Source organism: Montipora foliosa, chromosome 5, assembly GCF_036669935.1.
Source record: "Montipora foliosa isolate CH-2021 chromosome 5, ASM3666993v2, whole genome shotgun sequence".
NCBI lineage: Eukaryota > Metazoa > Cnidaria > Anthozoa > Scleractinia > Acroporidae > Montipora > Montipora foliosa.
The window spans coordinates 23,854,355-23,874,354 of NC_090873.1; the positions used below are offsets into that span (position 1 = coordinate 23,854,355).

The 20,000-nt window shown below is 39.2% G+C and overlaps 1 protein-coding gene across 1 annotated transcript in view; it reads right to left on the reverse strand.

Moving 5' to 3' along the window:
• The window catches only part of LOC138002495 (fibrillin-1-like), a 472,982-nt gene that overhangs the window by 108,081 nt on the left and 344,901 nt on the right, over positions 1–20,000 (reverse strand). The window contains exons 45-55 of the mRNA XM_068848531.1: positions 19,869–19,988; positions 18,743–18,862; positions 17,613–17,732; positions 16,484–16,603; positions 15,358–15,477; positions 14,229–14,348; positions 13,103–13,222; positions 11,977–12,096; positions 10,845–10,964; positions 9,710–9,829; positions 8,379–8,498 (exon numbers count right to left, since the gene is read on the reverse strand). Of these exons, the coding sequence (XP_068704632.1) occupies positions 8,379–8,498; positions 9,710–9,829; positions 10,845–10,964; positions 11,977–12,096; positions 13,103–13,222; positions 14,229–14,348; positions 15,358–15,477; positions 16,484–16,603; positions 17,613–17,732; positions 18,743–18,862; positions 19,869–19,988 (1,320 nt within the window). The remainder of the gene's footprint in view (positions 1–8,378; positions 8,499–9,709; positions 9,830–10,844; positions 10,965–11,976; positions 12,097–13,102; positions 13,223–14,228; positions 14,349–15,357; positions 15,478–16,483; positions 16,604–17,612; positions 17,733–18,742; positions 18,863–19,868; positions 19,989–20,000) is intronic.

Below are 20,000 nucleotides of genomic sequence, written 5' to 3' on the forward strand. Positions count from 1 at the left end.
GACCTCAGGACTACACTAACTTCACTTATCAATTATGAAATACACCCCCAATATGGTGTCTGATGACATATGTTTCACGACAACAACCACATCTACCTCGCACGAGCAGGTAAAGGTAATTAACCAACATTTTTTGAGAACACATAAAGTTTCTTGTATTTGAATTGCGGAATAGAATGAAATAAAAGTTGGAAAGATCATAACAGCTACTTTACCACCTTAAGAAGTTGCAAAAGAAGCTAACAGATATACTACATGTGGCCTGACTTCTTGTAGACGCTTACCTCCCTTAAGCATCCAACGAGACTTGACAGTTTTGGTGGTCGCCTTATCTTAACGCAGGGTTGATTAGATATATGGGTCTTTGGTGACTGGGCGAGAGTAAGGGAAGGCATAGAGTTTCGGTTCCTTAGCAGTAGGGTAGTTCTGTGCTTAAAGTATAATTAATCGTAGCAAGATTTTTCTTATCCATTACCTCCGTCAGTAGTCATATCACAGAAAACTTTCAGGTCTGTTCCATCACTGGCCGGGTCGATCCAGTAATACCCGTCCTCTTTCCAATAGGAGACATTCATATCCCGGATGTGCTTGCAAGACTTTGCTCCTGATGTTGCAATAAAAATAGGTTGTTACTGGAGAAAAACATAAGCAGCAGCGTGCTATAGACATACTACATGTATTTCTCTGTATTTTCGCAGTCTGGCGTGTTTTTCAAAATCTTCATTAAAAAAAAACACAATGATTTCTTTCGTTATCAAGACGTTGTCCACTCCAAGTGTAATTATTAACTATACAGGACTTATTAGTCCTTGAGAGTCTGATTTCGATGTAAAATCAATCCAAAAATCATCGTGTACACGCTTCTCAACAGGAGCTCGATATGAAAATGTCGAAACGGTGCATTCTCGCTACTGAAATGAATGACTGCGATGGAAATTGTTAGCCTCGGTAGATGAAATAACGAGATGCATGATATTTTGCAATGGAGACTCGGGAATACTCGGAAAAAACCCGAGTGCTCCAGTTTGCAGGAGTCGAACTTTCCTTGTATAGTCGTACAGCATCCAAACCATGCAGTCATTTAAAGGTTGAGCAAATTCTTTGTTCAATTTTAATTAATTTACTTTGAGCGTTTTGGCAAGTGCACGTAATCCTTACCGGCTAAAAGGACGTTGTTTTTCCTTCTGATAGGTTCAACCTGCCTTCCTAGCACTAAATGAGTTGGTTGTACCAGTTTAAAATAATTTCTTTCAGTATACTGGTTTAAAAACAGTCTGCACTATACTGATCAATTGATTGTTAACGAAGCTTTTAGTTGTGTAGCTTAAATACGTGAAGTTCCATAGCGAGTAAGGGAAAGTGATTGATCTAACTACACAAAATTAGCTGACTGCCGTGACAGAGCTAGCCCGCGAATACAGCCGACTGTCAGTCGGCTGTATTCGCGGGCTATGATGGATCCCTTTCAAATTAACACCCCTGAAAAAAGAATTTTTTTTGCAGAAAATCGAGTATTCATTGACCCTTTTTTCAACAAACTCCACCTGGAACCTATGATAACAAATACTTGGAAACTTACGTGTACATTTTCGTCCATCGCCAAAAAATCCCTCTTTGCATGTGCAATTATATGAGCCTTCGATGTTGGTACAGTTTGCTTCACGGCTACAGTTGTTCTTGTCCTCTGAACACTCGTCGACATCTACGTGCAAATGGTAAAAGCCAAAAAGGCGGACTGAACACTTTTTTTAGTTAAACTAACGGTGAGCGACAAAAGGCATTTTCTAAGGACGCTTTCCATTTGACAGAACTGACCGGCCAAACCAGGCATCTGGAAGGGCTAACTCTACAAAGCCTTCAAATTAACACACTTCGACGATGATATATACTCTTCCATGAAGAATGCGAGGGATTATCATTCAAGTGTTTATTCAAATTGTTGCATTTTATTCGCAAAGAGACTGATAGGCGTGGCCGGCCAGTTCTGACAAAAGAAAATCACCATAAGACTCCATTTATATCTGCTAAAGTTTACGGTGCTACGCGCCTTACCGTTGCCACTCGAGAAAGTTTTTGATTAAATTTTGACATCTTTTTGACAACTTCCATATCAGATGGTCAATCAGAATGCGCGGGTGAATGGGCGGAGTAATAGGCATTTACCGGCGACAATTTGCCGCCGGTTTAAGGCGCGCGCTATATCAATTCTTTTACATCTGTTTGTCGATTCCCTCACCGAAATTCGAGGTTGACTGAGAATGAACGAACATCGGAGTACTTGTAAGCTTCCCTTTTTGATATATTTTAAAGGGCCTGTGTCACGATAAAGCGCATGTGTGAGCTTGATTGACAACCACACAATTTTCAACCAATAGAAATCTTCACACGACGCGCGCGAGATGAGATATTTATCGTTCGATGTATCGTGTATGTAAAATGGCGAAGCACAAGCAGTGTTTCCCGCAGACCCCTTAGGAGAAAAACGTAAGGAAACTCGATGAAATTGTTTCGGGCAAAAATGTGAACCATTTGTGAAATTTCGAGGCCTTTTTCTCAATGGAATTCTTCACTTGTCATGCTACATAGCCTCGAGTGTTCTGCAGTTGAACATCAGAGATGACTTGCATATGTGGAACAGGGACGAAACCACGCATGAAACAAGGTAGGCGATAATATATGTTCAACACTCTTTTTTCATAGCGATTGCGGTTTCCGGCAGGCCGAACAGACAAGCTGAGTTGTTTATCAAGGCCTGTTAACCGGTAGTACTCGAGCTCCGATGCGATTTTCTCAATTTGAACGTGCTAGTAAAACACAGTTGTCGCAAATGTGCCTCAGGGAAATCAAGAACATTTGATGAGCAGGGAAGAAAAGAATCAGAAGAAATCAAGCATTCAGAATGTATAATCAGTGATGAATACACGCCATATTAGAAAATCTCCATGCATTCAAATATATTTTGGTTGCTTTACTTGCAGTAACTTGTTCTGCCAAATCATGATCACCTGTATAATGTCAATTTCACCGTTCAGCTGATAAGCATATCACGTTTCACGATTTCTCCAAAAAAAAAAAACGTTCCTAGCCAGTTGTGATAGTCAAAAATTTATGTAAGTCTTTGTGGGGAGTTCTCTTCCATGTATGTACATCATAACTTCATAAAATCAATAATCTTTGAGGGCAGGACTTCGTTCACGGAATTGCAATGTACCACATTAATGAATAGTATCTTTCCCTAGGAGTTGATAAATATGGCATGGGAATTGGCCATAAAGGCACTACAGAAGGGAGTGGGAAGCATGCATGCTGATTGCCTTCTTTTGGAACAAGATGAAAATGCCTCTGACCATGAAGATGCCAGCACCTGACTTGCCGATGTACCATAGTCAAGTGGACAACCTACATTTGTATAGATCTATTTCATAATGCCTGCCAAATAAAATGTTCTTCTGTTTTAGCTAACGAGCCTTTCTAGTCTTGCTATGACAAGCAACTTTCAAAAGAATCTTAAAAATGAGGGAAGTAGGTGTAATTAACATAAATACAACAAGCTAAATGTGGTCGCCATTTATGAAACTGATCTATCGACCAAAAGCCAGTTCCTGAATTGGGCAAATAAGGTAACTGCCGTACTACAGGCGTATGAGCCAGGACATCAAAAACAAAGGATGTGGGGATGCAACTGTATTTCACAAACAAGGCACTTTTGAAAACTGTTTGGACACAATATTTATACATCCTAGATACACAAGGTGACTGCCCATGGAAGAAGGAAGAGGAAAGTTGTTCCCTCTGCTGTGTGCACGTACTTTGTACTAGAAGACACTATCCCCTAAGCAACAGGTGTTTAGATGGGTTCCGAACTGTCTAAATGTTGGGAAGTAATAGTGTGTGGTTTTTCATTAAAGGGAACCTCCACTCCCAAATAAAAATATCAGGAAATCTCAGGATCCCCTCTTTTAATAATGATTTTCAGCATACCATCACCCCCAATAACTGACTTGTTTTAGTTGCCTCGTTGTGAAACTTTGGTTTAGGATAAAAACTGTTTTTAAAGGCAATTTAGATTACATTTATTTGTGACACCATTTCTTCTGGTTTAGACTGACTTAAACTTTTGCAAGAATGGAAAATTTCTTAGAATAATAATTAATGCTTTCACATGTTCAAATAATTTGATGCAGACATGTATATGAACAATAATAAAATTTGATTTTGCTTGTCTGTCATCTGTATTCACATGTTACTCCCAACACCACTTTTTACAATAACTGTCAATTTCCCAATATCATAGCACTGAATTCGAATTTCTATTTTTTGTATTTACAAATATTTTTTTCACTGTAGTTTAAATTACGGTATTTCAGTTTGCAAAAGCTACAACTGTATGCAATAAAATTGCCATGTACAAAACCACACACAATAAGAAATCACATCAGTAGGCAAAATTCTAAAGTTATATAATATATTACCATGAGACAAAACTCCAGCATTGATTTCAAAGCTACAATGTGTAATGTATGGTCAGCCCTTATCTTGGGTTAAAAACTGTCAAGTCATACACTGTATACCTTGTCATGGTTTCAAGGCTGGCTTAGTGCTTATACATGTCACAATGACCCCACAAAACTTGGAGGAAAAACAGTTAATATAATTATTACTTCAAGCTACTACCAAAACTGAAGCAAAAAGCCAAGGCTTATTAGCTTGACTTGAGCCATTCCATTGACACCTGACTGTTAGTAATTTCATCACTGCAACATATTATTGTGAGGGCATTTGTGTTTTTCCTAGTTTTACGGTAGCTGAAAGGTTTGCATTTAAATCTCTATGAGCTGCTTATTTGTGAAAATCTGTTTCCGCATCTTGCCAGGAGCTCATGAGCTGGAAGAGGTTCACTTTCAACAATTTTTGGAGAAATGATTCTGGGTTCGTCAGGTTCCAGACAGACTTCACAAGTGATTAAGTAGTCGCCGTCATCAATGCAAAGTTTAAAAATTTTGTCCTTTCTCTTCCAAATATATCCACAATCTTGGACACCTTTAATATCCTAACATCCCAAGATTTTGTTCTCTGGTTGTATTTTCGTGAAATGATGGTGTAAGCATGATCCTCAGTGGTGGAAAATGAAAAGCCATTATGATACCAGTAATTCCAATCAAGGGTAGTCAACCTTTTCCTTGCTCTGTGAACTTGTTCCCTAGAAAAAAGGTTATGGGCCAGTAAATATGAAAAGACAGGAAAATTATTAATAATTGCTATCAACAGTAATCACCACAATGTCTACAGTGTAGTTACAATATTCCACTACTGTTACATTCAGCAGATGAACCTAGGCCAGGACAGTGATTGACTGCCCAGGGTCTGTGATTGTTTATTTGAGGTAACCATCTATACCATAATTCCTTTTGTTAGCCAAACAGTTCTGCCAGTTGGTACCAATAGCAAACATCGACTAAACAAAAACCCATGAGTTACTGAACTACTAGTGTCAACCTGCAACCTGTCCTTTAAAGTTTTCAACAATGAACATACCCATACTTCATGATAACATATTTCTTCATTTACAGTATTAATAACTATCATCATACCGCTGTGCTCATCTTTGTTGATAATGATGTATAAAACTTGCGTGAAGGGAATTCTCATTGACATGTGTACATCAGAGACATACTGTTTGCACATTCCAAAGGACCAGTATGCCAAAAGTGATCCGTGCTTACACAAATAGTTTTACCAGGTGGTTTCTGTTTGACTAAAATGAACGCAACTTACTGTTTATTGTTATTATTATTATTATTATTATTATTATTATTATTATTATTATTATTATTATTTAATTATTATTATTATTTGTAAAATTTATTTTATTTACTTGATCAAAAATGTTACCTGTACTCTGTGCCGAAAGGTAGCTAAATGACTGGCAAATGAATGTACCGGTAAATTGGCTTTCAAATGATGCAAAATAAACTGAGCAGATCTACCATGCTTGACCCTATTCTAATGAGAAAAAAAAAGCACAAAAAAATAAGTTCAGCCCTTCTTTTTTACCAAACAAAAATGCTCATCTACCGTGGGCTTCAACAGCTAAATCGAGACGCTTCAAAGCTGAAGCCAATTGCTCCTCTTTGTGCGTCCCTACACTGAAAGCCATCATTCCATGATATGGCAACTGAACTGACGGATAAAAAACACGAAGAGCAAAATAAAACGCACACTAAGCTGACGACGAAGAATCATAGTACTAAAGGGAAACCAATAATCAGTGTAAATACTAACCCCATTCTTCGTCTCACATCCAAGGACAAAAGATGTTGTGCGAAGGCCGTGTCAGTGGAATCGACGCACATACAGTTTATTTTTTTCCAGCTTTCATTGACATCTTTCGCTATATAAAGCTTTCGATGTGCCTCCTCCCATCTCCTATTCCTTGTCTTCTTCTTTATTTGGATTCAAGGCGGCTACGAGGTGTAAGAAGCTTTCGACCTGAGCCCCTTCGCCTGATCCGGCTTTCGTGGACATGAATTTTATCTACACAGATCCCAAAAACTAACACAATATGCCGTCAAAGCCCTTCGTATATTACCAAACTGAAGTTTAGAAATGTTATTACAACTTTGGCACGTCTCACTGTGTCGATTAAACAGGATTTCCGTAAATGATACTGGCTCAATCTCGTACCCAGAGTCCTCGGGCTTTTTGGCCAGCGGGTGAGCGCCCGGAGAGACTCTGGGATAATAAACTCCATTTTCCCAGAAAACGTGGGTTCCGGTCTTACGACGTATGGTTGAGTTTAAACGGAAGCAGAAAAGAGAAAACCGTTAACAGTAGAAATGGCGGGTTGAAAGTGTTCGAGAAACAAGAATTTTAGCCTTACACACAAAGAAACTGGAGAAATGATCATTGGCTTGCTGTAAGAGCAAGTGAAGATGAAACCTCTGACACTTTCGGTGAGTGTATTTTTGGTGTTTCAGCGTACATTCCATCGTTCAGAATGCAATGAGAATGCCATCGTGCAAGCAACACGATCGACAAATCTTTCGTGGAAACGACACAAATGTGCTCTTCTTCTATAATTTGATGTTTCCGTAATTCTGAATGGCTTCGACAAGACCTTATTCCACGGATTTCGCCTCAAAGAGACTGATGTTATATTTCCCACGGTACTTTTGCAACAGCAACAGTAATCACTTTTTAGCAGCGTGAGAAAATTCCCGTGCGGTATAAGACATAGTTCAAACCTCGTCGTTTTATTATTTTTGTGATTTATATATTTCTGAGGTAGAAAAAATAAAACAGCACTGAGACTAGTTTTAGATTTTGAATGTCCCTCCAAATTCTGGGGCTTCCGAATTACTTACCGACTTCCTGTCGGACTACCATTGCTACGCAATCGGCCAATCAAAAATATAGTTCAAATCGATTATCCCAGAGTCTCTCCGGGCGCTCACCCGCTGGCCAAGAAGCCCGAGGACTCTGGGTACAAGATTGATACTGGCTTTGAAAAAAGAACCGTCGGGTCAGCTTTCGTCTTCTCGTTTTTCTTTCCTGAGTTGGGCGGTTTTCCTCAATCTCTCTTCTTATGACAACATCCATCTGTAGCTTTCTTCTCGTTAAATTTCTTACTTACTTACTTTCTTTCTTTCTGTCTGCTTGTCTTCTCCACCTTAAATCCCCTTCATTTAATTTGGCGGGAAGCGATTTCACCCGACGTACACATTTGTATGGCTTTCTGAAGGGTTTTTCCCGTCACAGCCCAACTTTATCTCCTTGACATGATCTTTAAGCTAATGACGCGGCCTGGCCCTGATAAGCTCATCTGTCAGTACACCGCACTCGTAGGAAGCTGCTAATTTTCTCAATCTTGTGACTTAACTTTGAACAATTTCTTCGCCTTGTCGCACACATGAATTAAAAATATATCTTTCGTATACCACATTTCTGCTGGGCTTAAAGTACTTCTCCAAACATTTATCTCTATTCTTCATATGTTCCTCCGAAAAGATTTACGTTGAGTAGAATTTGTAGACCTTCCTTACCCATTGCAGATCTTAAAGTTGCAAGGCGGGCCCATTCTTCTCGCTTACGAAGGCCTGTGGCTATTTCGTAATAACTCCATGCATTGCTGTTTGAAGACGCGCCGGTTGCCAGCATCGTCGCCGTACTTGGCAGCGGAAAAATAGGCGAAATAACGTTCTTATGATAAATGGGAGCAGAAAGTGGTACTGTGCTTGGTGTAAATGTTGTGGTTTAATTTATTTGGGGGTTTGAAAAGTTTGAAAAATTATTTTATTTTTTCAAAACAGTTTAAATTTTCAAAAATACTTATGCTGTATAACCTCTGTATTTCAAGTCGGTCACACACATCATTTTACCTGTGCAGTTTCTTCCATCCCCTGTATATCCTTCCTTACAAGTGCAGTAATAGGATCCCTCAGTATTCGCACATACAGCATTTCGGTCACAGCTGTTTCCAGCAGAGCACTCGTCAATGTCTAAAAAAAAGAACGGAAAATGGCACTTGGTTGGCATTCTGAATAATAAGTGGGGTTTAGACTCCTTACTTGTACCTTTTAACAGGTTGATCAAGTTTTAATCACTGAGATGGATCCTGTCTCGACCATCCGTGCGATAAGCATATTCTCGATCTCACAAGTTGATCTGGTCTAAATCCTTGTAAGGGAACATTTTTCACTCACCAATTTATTTGACTATTTCATTTGGCGTTGGTGTGAGTAAATGGATGAAAAACTTGGGTTGTAGAAATCACCGGAGGGGTAAGGACTCCCATATAAAAAGGACGGGGGTGCTTGTTGTACCCTTTGAGGGATTAAAAAAAGGGCGGTTTTCGTACCTCTTAAGGTTCTCAGCCTCAAAAGGTCCACAGCGGGAGATTTAGCGGTATCTTTTAGGGTATTGGGCCAAAGAATTATGACAGGGGACATTTGACAATTAGCTAAGTTTTAATTTTGTCTAATAGAAAACCCTTAATTTGGTACCTCTTATGGTTGAAAAAAATTTCATTCGAAGCCCACAAGACATGATCTTGGTACCTCTTAGGGCCGATTTACACGGTACGACTTTGTCGCATGCGACAACGGCTTAAGACAGGCCCACGACATGATTTATGATTGTTGTGTACGTCAGAAAAAATGTCGTAGCATTTTAAAACATGTTTTAAAACGCTGCGACAATCGTAAGTCATGTCGTAGGCCTGTCGTGAGCTTGTAAATCGGCCCTTAGGAATTCTTTTCAAAATTTCCGACAAGCACCCCTATCGGCTTTTTATATCGGATCCCCCCCCCCCCCCCCTCCTAAGACCAGAAGCCAGAAGAAATCAATTATTTGCTATTTCCAATCTTATAATCTTAAACAATCTAAGGAAACGTTCAGTAAAGACAATGAATAACAGTTTTGAATACTTCAGTTGGTAACTCCATGCATTGCTGTTTAAAGACGCGCCGGTTGCCAGCAACGTCGCCGTACTTGGCAGCAGAAAAATAGGCGAAATAACGTTCTTATGATAAAAGGGAGCAGAAGGTGGTACTATCCTTGGTGTAAATGTTGTGGTGTAAATTTTTTGGGGTTTGAAAAGTTTGAAAAACTATTTTATTTTCTCAAACCAGTTTAAATTTTCAAAAATACTTATAAAATACTTATGCTTTATAACCTCTGTATTTCAAGTCGGTCACACACATCATTTTACCTGGGCAGTTTCTTCCATTCCCTGTATATCCTTCCTTACAAGTGCAATTATAGGATCCTTCAGTATTCGCACATACAGCATTTCGGTCACAGCTGTTTCCAGCAGAGCACTCGTCAATGTCTGAAAAAAAGAACGGAAAATGACACTTGGTTGGCATTCTGAATAATAAGTGCCGTTTTGACCCCTTACTTGTACCTTTTAACAGGTTGATCAAGTTTTAATCACTGAGATGGATCCTGTGTCGACCATCCGTGCGATAAGCATATTCTCGATCTCATAAGTTGATCTGGTCTAAATCATTGAAAGGGAACATTTTTCACTCACCAATTTATTTGATTATTTCATTTGCCGTCGGTGTGAGTAAATGGATGAAGTACTTGGGTTGTAGCAATCACCGGAGGGGGGTGGACTCAAATATAAAAAGGACGGGGGTGCTTGTCGTACCCTTTGAGGGATTAAAAAAAGGGCGGCTTTCGTACCTCTTAAGGTGTTTAGCGTCAAAAGGTCCACAGCGTGAGATTTAGCGGTATCTTTTAGGGTATTCGGCCAAAGAATTATAACTGGGGACATTTGACAATTAGCTAACTTTTAATTTTGGCTAATAAAAAAGCCTTAATTTGGTACCTCTTATAGTTGAAAAAAATTTCATTCGAAGCCCACAACACATGATCTTGGTACCTCTTAGGAGTTCTTTTTAAAATTTCCGACGAGCACCCCCGTCGGCTTTTTATATAGGATCCCTCCCCTCCCCCCTAGCCACAGGAGCCAGGAGAAATCAATTGTTTGCTATTTCCACTCTTATAATCTCAAACAATCTAAGGAAACGGTCATTAAAAACAATGAATAACAGTTTTGAATAGTTCAGTTGGTAACTCCATGCATTGCTGTTTGAAGACGCGCATGTTGCCAGTAACGTCGCCGTACTTGGAAGGGGAAAAATAGGCGAAATAACGTTCTTATGATAAATGGGAGCAGAAGGTGGTACTGTGCTTGGTGGAAATGTTGTGGTGTAATTTTTTTGGGGGTTTGAAAAGTTTGAAAAATTATTTTATTTTTTCAAACCAGTTTAAATTTTCAAAAATACTTATGCTCCATAAACCTCTGTATTTCAAGTCGGTCACACACATCATTTTACCTGTGCAGTTTCTTCCATCCCCTGTATATCCTCCCTTACAAGTGCAATAAAAGGATCCATCAGTATTCGTACATACAGCATTTCGGTCACAGCTGTTTCCAGCAAGACACTCTTCAATGTCTGAAAAAAAGAACGGAAAATAGCACTTGGTTGGTATTCTGAATTATAAGTGCGGTTTGGACCCCTTACTTGTACCTTTTAACAGGTTGATCAAGTTTTAATCACTCAGATGGATCCTGTGTCAACCATCCGTGCGATAAGCATATTCTCGATCTCATAAGTTGATCCGGACTAAATCCTTGAAAGGGAACATTTCTCACTCACTAATTTATTTGATTATTTCATTTGGCGTTGGTGTGAGTAAATGGATGAAGTACTTGGGTTGTAGCAATCACCGGAGTGAGGTGGACTCCCATATAAAAAGGACGGGGGTGCTCGTCGTACCCTTTGAGGGATTAAAAAAAGGGCGGTTTTCGTACCTCTTAAGGTGTTCAGCCTCAAAAGGTCCACAGCGGGAGATTTAGCGGTATCTTTTAGGGTATTGGGCCAAAGAATTATGACAGGGGACATTTGACAATTAGCTAAGTTTTAATTTTGTCTAATAAAAAAGCCTTAATTTGGTACCTCTTATAGTTGAAAAAAATTTCATTCGAAGCCCACAAGACATGATCTTGGTACCTCTTAGGAGTTCTTTTCAAAATTTCCAACGGGCACCCCCGTAGGCTTTTTATATAGGATCCTTCCCCCCTAACCCCAGGAGCCAGGAGAAATCAATTATTTGCTATTTCCACTCTTATAATCTTAAACAATCTAAGGAAACATTCAGTAAAGACAATGAATAACAGTTTTGAATAGTTCAGTTGGTAACTCCATGCATTGCTGTTTGAAGACGCGCCGGTTGCCAGCAACGTCGCAGTACTTGGCAGCGGAAAACTAGGCAAAATAACGTTCTTATGATAAATGGGAGCAGAAGGTGGTACTGTGCTTGGTGTAAATGTTGTGGTGTAATTTTTTTGGGGGTTTGAAAAGTTTGAAAAATTATTTTATTTTTTCAAACTAGTTTAAATTTTCAAAAATACTTATGCTCTATAAAATTCTCTATTTTTCAAGTCGGTCACACACATCATTTTACCTGTGCAGTTTCTTCCATCCCCTGTATATCCTCCCTTACAAGTGCAATAAAAGGATCCATCAGTATTCGTACATACAGCATTTCGGTCACAGCTGTTTCCAGCAAGACACTCTTCAATGTCTGAAAAAAAGAACGGAAAATAGCACTTGGTTGGTATTCTGAATAATAAGTGCGGTTTTGACCCCTTACTTGTACCTTTTAACAGGTTGATCAAGTTTTAATCACTGAGATGGATCCTGTGTCGACCATCCGTGCGATAAGCATATTCTCGATCTCATAAGTTGATCTGGTCTAAATCCTTGAAAGGGAACATTTTTCATTCACCAATTTATTTGATTATATCATTTGGCGTTGGTGTGAGCAAGTACTTGGGTTGTCGCAATCACCGGAGGGGGGTGGACTCAAATATAAAAAGGACGGGGGTGCTTGTCGTACCCTTTGAGGGATTAAAAAAAGGGCAGTTTTCGTACCTCTTAAGGTGTTTAGTGTCAAAAGGTCCACAGCGGGAGACTTAGCGGTATCTTTTAGGGTATTGGGCCAAAGAATTATAACTGGGGACATTTGACAATTAGCTAATTTTTAATTTTGTCAAATAAAAAAGCCATAATTTGGTACCTCTTTTGGTTGAAAAAAATTTCATTCGAAGCCCACAAAACATGATCTTGGTACCTCTTTGGAGTTCTTTTCAAAAGTTCAGACGAGCACCCCTGTCGGCTTTTTATATAGGATCCCTCCCCTCCCCCCTAGCCACAGGAGCCAGGAGAAATCAATTGTTTGCTATTTCCTCTCTTATAATCTCAAACAATCTAAGGAAACGGTCATTAAAAACAATGAATAACAGTTTTGAATAGTTCAGTTGGTAACTCCATGCATTGCTGTTTGAAGACGCGCATGTTGCCAGTAACGCCGTCGTACTTGGAAGGGGAAAAATAGGCGAAATAACGTTCTTATGATAAATGGGAGCAGAAGGTGGTACTGTGCTTGGTGTAAATGTTGTGGTGTAATTTTTTTGGGGGTTTGAAAAGTTTGAAAAATTATTTTATTTTTTCAAACCAGTTTAAATTTTCAAAAATACTTATGCTCTATAAACCTCTGTATTTCAAGTCGGTCACACACATCATTTTACCTGTGCAGTTTCTTCCATCCCCTGTATATCCTCCCTTACAAGTGCAATAAAAGGATCCATCAGTATTCGTACATACAGCATTTCGGTCACAGCTGTTTCCAGCAAGACACTCTTCAATGTCTGAAAAAAAGAACGGAAAATAGCACTTGGTTGGTATTCTGAATAATAAGTGCGGTTTTGACCCCTTAGTTTTACCTTTTAACAGGTTGATCAAGTTTTAATCACTGAGATGGATCCTGTGTCGACCATCCGTGCGATAAGCATATTCTCGATCTCATAAGTTGATCTGGTCTAAATCCTTGAAAGGGAACATTTTTCATTCACCAATTTATTTGATTATATCATTTGGCGTTGGTGTGAGCAAGTACTTGGGTTGTAGCAATCACCGGAGGGGGGTGGACTCAAATATAAAAAGGACGGGGGTGCTTGTCGTACCCTTTGAGGGATTAAAAAAAGGGCGGTTTTCGTACCTCTTAAGGTGTTTAGCGTCAAAAGGTCCACAGCGGGAGACTTAGCGGTATCTTTTACGGTATTGGGCCAAAGAGTTATAACTGGGGACATTTGACAATAAGCTAATTTTTAATTTTGTCTAATAAAAAAGCCATAATTTGGTACCTCTTTTGGTTGAAAAAAATTTCATTCAAAGCCCACAAAACATGATCTTGGTACCTCTTTGGAGTTCTTTTCAAAAGTTCCGACGAGCACCCCTGTCGGCTTTTTATATAGGATCCCTCCCCTCCCCCCTAGCCACAGGAGCCAGGAGAAATCAATTGTTTGCTATTTCCTCTCTTATAATCTCAAACAATCTAAGGAAACGGTCATTAAAAACAATGAATAACAGTTTTGAATAGTTCAGTTGGTAACTCCATGCATTGCTGTTTGAAGACGCGCATGTTGCCAGTAACGTCGCCGTACTTGGAAGGGGAAAAATAGGCGAAATAACGTTCTTATGATAAATGGGAGCAGAAGGTGGTACTGTGCTTGGTGTAAATGTTGTGGTGTAATTTTTTTGGGGGTTTGAAAAGTTTGAAAAATTATTTTGTTTTTTCAAACCAGTTTAAATTTTCAAAAATACTTATGCTCTATAAACCTCTGTATTTCAAGTCGGTCACACACATCATTTTACCTGTGCAGTTTCTTCCATCCCCTGTATATCCTCCCTTACAAGTGCAATAAAAGGATCCATCAGTATTCGTACATACAGCATTTCGGTCACAGCTGTTTCCAGCAAGACATTCTTCAATGTCTGAAAAAAAGAACGGAAAAAAGCACTTGGTTGGTATTCTGAATAATAAGTGCGGTTTTGACCCCTTACTTGTACCTTTTAACAGGTTGATCAAGTTTTAATCACTCAGATGGATCCTGTGTCAACCATCCGTGCGATAAGCATATTCTCGATCTCATAAGTTGATCCGGTCTAAATCCTTGAAAGGGAACATTTCTCACTCACTAATTTATTTAATTATTTCAATTGGCGTTGGTGTGAGTAAATGGATGAAGTACTTGGGTTGTAGCAATCACCGGAGTGAGGTGGACTCCCATATAAAAAGGACGGGGGTGCTCGTCGTACCCTTTGAGGGATTAAAAAATGGGCGGTTTTCATACCTCTTAAGGTGTTCAGCCTCAAAAGGTCCACAGCGGGAGATTTAGCGGTATCTTTTAGGGTATTGGCCAAAGAATTATGACAGGGGACATTTGACATTTAGCTAAGTTTTAATTTTGTCTAATAAAAAAGCCTTAATTTGGTACCTCTTATAGTTGAAAAAAATTTCATTCGAAGCCCACAAGACATGATCTTGGTACCTCTTAGGAGTTCTTTTCAAAATTTCCAACAAGCACCCCCGTAGGCTTTTTATATAGGATCCTTCCCCCCTAACCCCAGGAGCCAGGAGAAATCAATTATTTGCTATTTCCACTCTTATAATCTTAAACAATCTAAGGAAACATTCAGTAAAGACAATGAATAACAGTTTTGAATAGTTCAGTTGGTAACTCCATGCTTTGCTGTTTGAAGACGCGCCGGTTGCCAGCAACGTCGCAGTACTTGGCAGCGAAAAACTAGGCGAAATAACGTTCTTATGATAAATGGGAGCAGAAGGTGGTACTGTGCTTGGTGTAAATGTTGTGGTGTAATTTTTTTGGGGGTTTGAAAAGTTTGAAAAATTATTTTATTTTTTCAAACCAGTTTAAATTTTCAAAAATACTTATGCTCTATAAACCTCTGTATTTCAAGTCGGTCACACACATCATTTTACCTGTGCAGTTTCTTCCATCCCCTCTATATCCTCCCTTACAAGTGCAATAAAAGGATCCATCAGTATTCGTACATACAGCATTTCGGTCACAGCTGTTTCCAGCAAGACACTCTTCAATGTCTGAAAAAAAGAACGGAAAATAGCACTTGGTTGGTATTCTGAATAATAAGTGCGGTTTTGACCCCTTACTTTTACCTTTTAACAGGTTGATCAAGTTTTAATCACTGAGATGGATCCTGTGTCGACCATCCGTGCGATAAGCATATTCTCGATCTCATAAGTTGATCTGGTCTAAATCCTTGAAAGGGAACATTTTTCATTCACCAATTTATTTGATTATATCATTTGGCGTTGGTGTGAGCAAGTACTTGGGTTGTAGCAATCACCGGAGGGGGGTGGACTCAAATATAAAAAGGACGGGGGTGCTTGTCGTACCCTTTGAGGGATTAAAAAAAGGGCGGTTTTCGTACCTCTTAAGGTGTTTAGCGTCAAAAGGTCCACAGCGGGAGACTTAGCGGTATCTTTTAGGGTATTGGGCCAAAGAATTATAACTGGGGACATTTGACAATTAGCTAATTTTTAATTTTGTCTAATAAAAAAGCCATAATTTGGTACCTCTTTTGGTTGAAAAAAATTTCATTCAAAGCCCACAAAACATGATCTTGGTACCTCTTTGGAGTTCTTTTCAAAAGTTCCGACGAGCACCCCTGTCGGCTTTTTATATAGGATCCCTCCCCTCCCCCCTAGCCACAGGAGCCAGGAAAAATCAATTGTTTGCTATTTCCTCTCTTATAATCTCAAACAATCTAAGGAAACGGTCATTAAAAACAATGAATAACAGTTTTGAATAGTTCAGTTGGTAACTCCATGCATTGCTGTTTGAAGACGCGCATGTTGCCAGTAACGTCGCCGTACTTGGAAGGGGAAAAATAGGCGAAATAACGTTCTTATGATAAATGGGAGCAGAAGGTGGTACTGTGCTTGGTGTAAATGTTGTGGTGTAATTTTTTTGGGGGTTTGAAAAGTTTGAAAAATTATTTTATTTTTTCAAACCAGTTTAAATTTTCAAAAATACTTATGCTCTATAAACCTCTGTATTTCAAGTCGGTCACACACATCATTTCACCTGTGCAGTTTCTTCCATCCCCTGTATATCCTCCCTTACAAGTGCAATAAAAGGATCCATCAGTATTCGTACATACAGCATTTCGGTCACAGCTGTTTCCAGCAAGACACTCTTCAATGTCTGAAAAAAAGAACGGAAAATAGCACTTGGTTGGTATTCTGAATAATAAGTGCGGTTTGGACCCCTTACTTGTACCTTTTAACAGGTTGATCAAGTTTTAATCACTCAGATGGATCCTGTGTCAACCATCCGTGCGATAAGCATATTCTCGATCTCATAAGTTGATCCGGTCTAAATCCTTGAAAGGGAACATTTCTCACTCACTAATTTATTTAATTATTTTAATTGGCGTTGGTGTGAGTAAATGGATGAAGTACTTGGGTTGTAGCAATCACCGGAGTGAGGTGGACTCCCATATAAAAAGGACGGGGGTGCTCGTCGTACCCTTTGAGGGATTAAAAAAAGGGCGGTTTTCGTACCTCTTAAGGTGTTGAGCCTCAAAAGGTCCACCGCGGGAGATTTAGCGGTATCTTTTAGGGTATTGGCCAAAGAATTATGACAGGGGACATTTGACATTTAGCTAAGTTTTAATTTTGTCTAATAAAAAAGCCTTAATTTGGTACCTCTTATAGTTGAAAAAAATTTCATTCGAAGCCCACAAGACATGATCTTGGTACCTCTTAGGAGTTCTTTTCAAAATTTCCAACAAGCACCCCCGTAGGCTTTTTATATAGGATCCTTCCCCCCTAACCCCAGGAGCCAGGAGAAATCAATTATTTGCTATTTCCACTCTTATAATCTTAAACAATCTAAGGAAACATTCAGTAAAGACAATGAATAACAGTTTTGAATAGTTCAGTTGGTAACTCCATGCATTGCTGTTTGAAGACGCGCCGGTTGCCAGCAACGTCGCAGTACTTGGCAGCGAAAAACTAGGCGAAATAACGTTCTTATGATAAATGGGAGCAGAAGGTGGTACTGTGCTTGGTGTAAATGTTGTGGTGTAATTTTTTTGGGGGTTTGAAAAGTTTGAAAAATTATTTTATTTTTTCAAACCAGTTTAAATTTTCAAAAATACTTATGCTCTATAAACCTCTGTATTTCAAGTCGGTCACACACATCATTTTACCTGTGCAGTTTCTTCCATCCCCTGTATATCCTCCCTTACAAGTGCAATAAAAGGATCCATCAGTATTCGTACATACAGCATTTCGGTCACAGCTGTTTCCGGCAAGACACTCTTCAATGTCTGAAAAAAAGAACGGAAAATAGCACTTGGTTGGTATTCTGAATAATAAGTGCGGTTTGGACCCCTTACTTGTACCTTTTAACAGGTTGATCAAGTTTTAATCACTCAGATGGATCCTGTGTCAACCATCCGTGCGATAAGCATATTCTCGATCTCATAAGTTGATCCGGTCTAAATCCTTGAAAGGGAACATTTCTCACTCACTAATTTATTTAATTATTTCAATTGGCGTTGGTGTGAGTAAATGGATGAAGTACTTGGGTTGTAGCAATCACCGGAGTGAGGTGGACTCCCATATAAAAAGGACGGGGGTGCTCGTCGTACCCTTTGAGGGATTAAAAAAAGGGCGGTTTTCGTACCTCTTAAGGTGTTCAGCCTCAAAAGGTCCACACCGGGAGATTTAGCGGTATCTTTTAGGGTATTGGGCCAAAGAATTATGACAGGGGACATTTGACAATTAGCTAAGTTTTAATTTTGTCTAATAAAAAAGCCTTAATTTGGTACCTCTTATAGTTGAAAAAAATTTCATTTGAAGCCCAAAAGACATGATCTTGGTACCTCTTAGGAGTTCTTTTCAAAATTTCCAACGGGCACCCCCGTAGGCTTTTTATATAGGATCCTTCCCCCCTAACCCCAGGAGCCAGGAGAAATCAATTATTTGCTATTTCCACTCTTATAATCTTAAACAATCTAAGGAAACATTCAGTAAAGACAATGAATAACAGTTTTGAATAGTTCAGTTGGTAACTCCATGCATTGCTGTTTGAAGACGCGCCGGTTGCCAGCAACGTCGCAGTACTTGGCAGCGGAAAACTAGGCGAAATAACGTTCTTATGATAAATGGGAGCAGAAGGTGGTACTGTGCTTGGTGTAAATGTTGTGGTGTAATTTTTTTGGGGGTTTGAAAAGTTTGAAAAATTATTTTATTTTTTCAAACCAGTTTAAATTTTCAAAAATACTTATGCTCTTTAAACCTCTGTATTTCAAGTCGGTCACACACATCATTTTACCTGTGCAGTTTCTTCCATCCCCTGTATATCCTTCCTTACAACTGCAAGAATAGGATCCCTCAGTATTCGCACATACAGCATTTCGGTCACAGCTGTTTCCAGCAGAGCACTCGTCAATGTCTGAAAAAAAGAATGGAAAATGGCACTTGGTTGGCATTCTGAATAATAAGGGCGGTTTTGACCCCTTACTTGTACCTTTTAACAGGTTGATCAAGTTTTAATCACTGAGATGGATCCTCTGTCGACCATCCGTGCGATAAGCATATTCTCGATCTCATAAGTTGGTCTGGTCTAAATCCTTGAAAGGGAACATTTTTCACTCACCAATTTATTTGATTATATCATTTGGCGTTGGTGTGAGCAAGTACTTGGGTTGTAGCAATCACCGGAGGGGGGTGGACTAATATAGAAGAAGAACGGGGGTGCTTGTCGTACCCTTTGAGGGATTAAAAAAAGGGCAGTTTTCGTACCTCTTAAGGTGTTTAGCGTCAAAAGGTCCACGGCGGGAGACTTAGCGGTATCTTTTAGGGTATTGGGCCAAAGAATTATGCCAGGGGACATTTGACAATTAGCTAATTTTTAATTTTGTCTAATAAAAAAGCCATAATTTGGTACCTCTTATGGTTGAAGAAAATTTCATTCGAAGCCCACAACACATGATCTTGGTACCTCTTAGGAGTTCTTTTCAAAATTTCCGACGAGCACCCCCGTCGGCTTTTTATATAGGATCCCTCCCCTCCCCCCTAGCCCCAGGAGCCAGGAGAAATCAATTATTTGCTATTTCCACTCTTATAATCTCAAACAATCTAAGGAAACGTTCATTAAAAACAATGAATAACAGTTTTGAATAGTTCAGTTGGTAACTCCATGCATTGCTGTTTGAAGACGCGCATGTTGCCAGTAACGTCGCCGTACTTGGCAGGGGAAAAATAGGCGAAATAACGTTCTTATGATAAATGGGAGCAGAAGGTGGTACTGTGCTTGGTGTAAATGTTGTGGTGTAATTTTTTGGGGGGTTTGAAAAGTTTGAAAAATTATTTTATTTTTTCAAACCAGTTTAAATTTTCAAAAATACGTATGCTCTATAAACCTCTGTATTTCAAGTCGGTCACACACATCATTTTACCTGTGCAGTTTGTTCCATCCCCTGTATATCCTTCCTTACAAGTGCAATAATAGGATCCCTCAGTATTCGCACATACAGCATTTCGGTCACAGCCGTTTCCAGCAGAGCACTTGTCAATGTCTGAAAAAAAGA